The sequence below is a fragment of the Corvus brachyrhynchos genome, unplaced genomic scaffold, assembly GCF_000691975.1.
Source record: "Corvus brachyrhynchos isolate BGI_N302 unplaced genomic scaffold, ASM69197v1 scaffold221, whole genome shotgun sequence".
In the NCBI taxonomy this organism is placed as follows: domain Eukaryota; kingdom Metazoa; phylum Chordata; class Aves; order Passeriformes; family Corvidae; genus Corvus; species Corvus brachyrhynchos.
Genome location: NW_008236622.1, coordinates 776,637 through 783,048, shown reverse-complemented (window position 1 = coordinate 783,048; position 6,412 = coordinate 776,637). Strand labels below are relative to the sequence as shown.

Genomic DNA, 6,412 nt, shown 5'->3' with positions numbered 1-6,412 from the left:
ACCGCTCTCTGTAACAGCTTTGTGCCACCTGCTCCTTGCAAAGCCATTTAACTCTGCTTTTAAGTCATTTTCTTTTTGAGCCTTCAAAAAGATAATTTTTTCCAGTGTTTTGTATCAGTGACTTTCACAACTTTAGAAGAAATTTTACAGGACAGTTGTGACAGATTTAGAATTAGATATCTATTACAGAATTTCTAGTTGAGAACTCTCTTCATTTCAGCTTTATAAGTCTTTATCATATTTTTTCTCAGGTTTTTTTTTTTCTGGTTTAAGTTATCTGTCTTCATAGATAACTAGATTATTCCCCTTGATGCTTTATTATCTTTTTCCTTTTTACTTATGCTATATCCTTTCTAAGATAAGGAAAACAGAACCTCCACAAAATTCAAATTATACACAATAAATATACTCAGATCATGTTCTGTGTTATTTGCTACTACTTCTTTAATAATACCCAACATTTCATTTACCCTTTTCATTACTGCATGGTACTAAGGTAACATTTTTATATAATCAGTGGCAACTCCAAAGTCTCTTTCTGGAATTGAAATACTTCATTTGTAGTCGATCATATCCCTTTTATCTCATGGCATCATTAATTTTAACAGACTTTGGTGCAAGAACCATAGTTTTTAAAGACTTCTGTAAGTATAACAACCTTTTGATGACCACATGTTCCTGTGCAGATTTTGATCTACATGTTCCCTGTTTTCAAAGATGTCTGGATGATCTGCAAGTCCTTATTTTCCCATTACAAAAAGAAGCTGACTTGTCTTAAGAATATCTGTTTATCTGTCTACCTGTTAATTCTTTTGTAATAATAAAGAATTTCCCAAAGTTCATACAATAAGGAAATCAGACCTGCTTAGATGCAGTCTCAGAGAGTACAGCTTTGCTCCTTTTAAAAAGAGCATCATATTTGCCTTTTCAAAATTTTTGTTCCAGGAACACCACGACAGTTTAAACAAAAGGGTCACACACAACATAACAGACAGTTCAGCCATATTAAACACAAATTTCATAAGAAATCCTGAATAAATGTCATCTCCTACTGATCACGTGTGCCTCTTAATATATTAATCTAAATTCTATTGGCACCTGAATCCTATTATTTTTAATACAGTAAAATGACTAGTAGGAAATACTCTGTGCTCAAAGCTGGGACAGCCCTAGCTAGTTTTCTGCTTGGAGATAGGCATCTGCTTTGGCATTCCACACCTATCTGGGAATATAGTTTTAGGTCTCTACTATCACCACCTTCATCAGCAGTATTTCATGGTCAATTTGCATGGCCCTTGATTTAGCATCTAACTACTCAAGTGCTGCTCTGTAACGAGGCTTAATGTGCTCAAAGTCTGAAAAGCTGTACACAGAATTTTCCCCCACTGCATTAATCTTTTTAAATTACAGAGTTAAAAGAAAAATTAAAAGCAGTACTAAATAAGTGCAATAAAAAGAGGGGGTTTTAAAAACATATAAATTGCTTTCCAACAGTTTACAGCTTTCAAAGGGCAGTTTAAAGCCATTATATTAGATGATGGATCAGAGATTGTGATCTATTTTGACATTCTCAAATAGAAACTTTATTTGTTATTATATTTTTTACATAGGAAACACTAATTTATTACCCTGATTTGGCAACTACATCGTGTCCCACTAAGCTTTCTAAATGCTTATTGTATTATTATGATTCCTTAAAATTAAGTTTTCTATCTGACTTGGAATACAGATGCTTTTTTCTACTAAATAAACAAGCTTTCTAGTTTCTGAAATCTATCCCTACATATTTATAGTCTGTGATAATATCACAGACTATATCTCCTTCCGATGCAGAGGTTCTTAAGTTTTCACTATTAAGCAGGTGTTCCTGAATATCATCTACAGTTATAGAACAATTTTCTGAAAACTCCAATCATTTATCATGATTTGAGACTGATTACCCTGCATGCTGCAGACAGAATCCAGAGTTCGTTTTCTCTCCATCGGGAAAGCTGACTCCCTTCTCACCTGCTACATCATACTGGGTATTTAGATACAGCTAGTTATCTAAGAAAAACAACTACAATTTACTTAGTAAATTAAATTTGCTTTGAAGTAGAACTGTACCCCAGAAGCACAAGCAATCCTTACTGCCCTCCCTACTTTGTTATGAAAGCCAAACACTACTACCTGGGAGCAACATAACACAGGCTCCTCAACCGACTTCTGCAGGCATCAGTCTTAGAGAAACATTTTTAAATAAGCAAATGCACACACTGTGAGGCAGCACTGATAAAGAGAATAAAGGAGGAGAAGCCAGAAGACTCATCCAAAACATTCCCATGGTACAGCAGTTTGAGGAAATACCACATAAAGCAGTGGGAAGTGAAGATTCCATCAATGAAAAATCCTGTACTATACCTGAACCCCATAAACGTCTGAAGTCCTATACGAAGACTTACACAGCTGCATAGATGCTAGTCTCCAATAACAACAACAAACTAACTGCCGTACAGTGTAAAAAACATTGGCAACGTACAAAACAACCCAAAACTTAAGCTCTTAAGCTGACTAAAAGGACATAAAAAAAAATAATAAGCAATTCTATTTTACCAGTGTTCTGATATACCTTAAACTATTTTGTCCTGACATTTTCTTTTTTTCTCCTATGAAAACGATGTATAAGGTGATCTGGTTTTATGGAAATGATTGCTTAAATGTATCATTTCCAAAAAAGACCGTTGCAAGGGACAAGAATATACAAAGGAAACACTTTAATGGAGCAATAGACTGAAAATTCATAGATGCCAAGATCAGCTTACAAGAGACAAAATGAGTCATAAATGTCTGTTATCTGTCTGGAGAACACGTTAGCTCAACTACATCCTAATGTGCAGTTAACACCAACAAAAAGAGAAGGGCAGCAAATGCACAACAGAAACAAGCTGTAGAGCAAGACTGATGTATTGGACAGGTGGGTTATAGGAAACAAGATGAAATTCGATAGTGACAAGAAGTCACGTGGAAGAGCAATAAATGGCACAGAGATACCCTGAGGAATACCAAACTGGAAAACAAGTCCAGAAGTGCTTTGATTGGTGGAAAAGGGTTTTTTTTAATTATACAAGACAGACAGAAGGGAATCCTTGCTCTACTTTCTGAGGATTCTTTCAGTCCTTCCAAGTGTGCTCTTTTGATACTGAACCTGGTGTGTGCGTCCACAAAAACCTGGTACATGGAAAGGAGCTTCAAGTGTTTCAGAAGGCAAGTGACAGAACCACACCAGCTTGGGCATTTTTGACATTTTCTTAGGGAATGAACCATCATGTGGTCATATGGCCATGCTGGTCAAGTGGGGATTAGAACTTTAACAACTTTAGTACCTACTGTAGCAGCAGCTTCCAGCAGGTAATGTTGGTAAACCTTAATGAGGCACAAGAAAACTTCTGCAGCTCAGGAGAGTCAGGAAGTGCTACTGGTTTGTCTTGGAGTCCAAGCAGTTCCTGGAAGAAACTCAAATAGTAGCAAGAGGTGACCACTTAAGAGGTCAGTGGATGATCCCAAGTAAACAAAGGTACAGTTTAAAAGATACTGCAGCTTTCTGAGTATATCAAAGAGTAGGTGATATTTTTTTTCTGGTTTTTGTCATGACAAACTGCTTTCACGGAGAATATTGACAAATTAATTTTAAACTATATAGAAATGACTGTTGCTACCGTTATTTTGGGAAAGACCAGAAAAAGCAGATCCTCAAAAGGATTCAGGGACGTCTTGCTAGGTGGTGTGGTATTAACAAGTCGTCAAGTCTCAGTACTAAATTTGGCCTCTGTGTTACATTTTCTGAGCTTCCATGACAGATGGACATGACAGGTTAACAGCCTTTGTTGTGAAACAGGAATGCTCCTATCCATTTTGTAAGGAATAAAATGGAGGAACGCTGCCAACGGATCAGAAGGATTTCTCCTAAATTCTAACTGGAAAAACCTGTAGAGCATTCCTAAAATCATCCATAGAACTATGCAATCTTCACTTGAATTAAATTTGGAAAGACATATTAGAACCAGCATTAAAAGAAGCATCCTTCCTCAACAGAAGAATGCTTCCACTGGGACCCCTCTGCTACAGAGCCATTATATGATAAGCAAAATGTGAATTATGTGGTTAAACCAATAAACAAGAAAAAGGCACTTCATTTCAATTGCTCATGAGAAACACAACATGAGGAGGTTGATGTTTTCCTTGCATTTTCATCTTCTGTGGATCTGTCAAAATAATTGAGAATTGAACTGTACTGGAAATGCTTCACAGTATGATTATGCTTGAAGTTCAGCAAAGAGCAGCATGTTGAAATTAGTTTGAACTCTCTCCCAGGGAGAGGAGTGATGGACACATTCTTCACTCAGACTACCACGCCCATCTTTAAAAAAAAAAAAAAAAAGGAAAAAAAATAAGGGAGTTCAAGAGCCTACATGCTTCACTGAAAATTTTAAAAAGTAATTGTTATTCATCAGGAGAAATTTAAGTTCCTCCTTTGATTTGGAATACAGATAAAAGCAGTGGCCCCAGTAGAGGTCCTAGGAAAATACACCAAATTCTTCTCAAAAGATACTGCATAGCTGCTGTGCACATAAAGATTTCAATTTCTCTTGCTTAACAAAACAATTTCTCTCCTTGAGTTACTATAAATCCCAGAAAGGCTGTGGACACAAAGTTTACCAGGACTCTGAGCTGGATATAAACTAGAAGTCTTAAATTGCACAACATGATACCGTGTTAGCTCCCAAACATGGATGAACACATCATTCTAAAACACAAGGTCATGTTTTCTAAAAGTGTAAGTTTCTGTTGAGCTAAAGTCTTCAAAGTAAAGGAAATATCCTGCCCATTCTTAATCATAATTGAGAGTGCTCTTGATGTTGTGGACCAAAATAGAAGAAGAGGAAGAAGACGGTTTTCATTTTAGATTCAGTGGCTCTATCAGACAGTAATTTAGTTAATAATTGTATTAACTGAAACATGTGCAGTAGCTTTGGCAGCAAAACAGAAATGCTATACTACAGGAGCCATGCTAGAGCTGTTCAGTGATCTGACAGCTGGTAAAAGACAGACTGGCCTGTATTTGACTTTCAAAACACTTTATCAATCAATACAATCCTCAACCATGAGGGCAACTATCACAGTATAAAATAAATTAGGAAAGTTATATAAAAGCCCTAAAGAGTCCTACCTTTTTCACAGGCTTCCATGCACCTGGCTTCATGCAGCAAGACTTTGTTAGTCCACCTGAGTTATTAGCTGAAGACAATAGATTAAGAGGGGATCCAGTGTTTGCCTTGCCTGAAGATTCAGACTCTTGGGCACAGTGCAGACAGAAAGCCCCTGTAGTAGCAGCAGCAGCAGAACTCCAAGAGCAAAAAATTCTGTGTCTCTTTCTTTGTTTACCAGATTTCTGACTCATTCTGGAAAATTTTCTTGAAATACAATGCAACAGAAATATGAAGAAATTATGTTACCAGCTCTGAGCAAGACAGAGCTGTGAGAGAACAGGAGAGAGTAAGTGGAGCCTCTCTCAGGAAGCAGTGCCTGCAGGTAGCTGGAGGTTCAGTTCTTACCACCACTCCTTCAGTTCTTATCAGCACTGCTGTGCTGCAGGCGATTAGCTGAGGTAACACACTGCACATGCCAGCATTGCAGTCACACACACCGCTCAGAAGGAAACAGCACATCCCCATCACTGCACAGGCCTGACCTCAGGAGAGGAGACCATTGCCTACAGCAGGGAACCAGCAGGATGCTAACAAAGTCTACATAGCATTACATGAGTCATGGCAGATATTTTTAAAATTTATTACTATTATTATAATTTTAAAACTGCCTATCTCTAAAATGTCAAGCAAATTTCACAGTCTTGAGAAGTTTTAATCTCTACTGCACACAGAAAATGTTAACAAAATGAACCAAACGTTCCAGAGAAAGTCCTTTAATGCTTTGGTTAAACTACCAAGAATTTCCTACTTTTTAGCCTATTGATCGGAACACATATTAACGCATTCCTCTGACAGAATAAACTCATACCATTTTCATCACTGCTACAATGCCACCTTACAGAAAATGCAACCAGTAGCAGAACTAATTTGCAAAATAAACTCACTCTTTTATAAATGTGTGATTTTGCATAGCTAAAAATCAAGAATAAGAAGGAAACTTAGTACAGTAAAACCCATGTTTCAGTTTCAGAAGGTGCTTTGTTATAGAGAAAATCATCCAAAGCACGTACTATTTAAAGCTGCTTTCTCCTGCATTCACCACGATATTAGCAGTAATAATATATAAATACTTCAATAGATATCAAAATACAGGAAGGTTGATAAATATTGCCCTAAGAAATCAGATTTTCAAGAAGTACAATAAAAGAGGGATTAGGGTAGAGACC

The 6,412-nt window shown here is 36.8% G+C and overlaps 1 protein-coding gene across 23 annotated transcripts in view; it reads right to left on the bottom strand.

Annotated features, from left to right (window-relative positions):
- Positions 1 to 6,412, bottom strand: part of DLG1 (discs large MAGUK scaffold protein 1) — a 149,279-nt gene that overhangs the window by 74,664 nt on the left and 68,203 nt on the right. Inside the window, exon 1 of one of the 23 annotated variants that reach the window (XM_017726437.1) lies at positions 5,207 to 5,254. The exons of the other annotated variants lie outside the window; for them this stretch is intronic. Coding sequence (XP_017581926.1) covers positions 5,207 to 5,239 — 33 coding nt within the window. The 5' untranslated portion in view covers positions 5,240 to 5,254. Of the gene's footprint in view, positions 1 to 5,206; positions 5,255 to 6,412 lie in introns of those variants that run through there. 23 annotated transcript variants of the gene reach the window in all.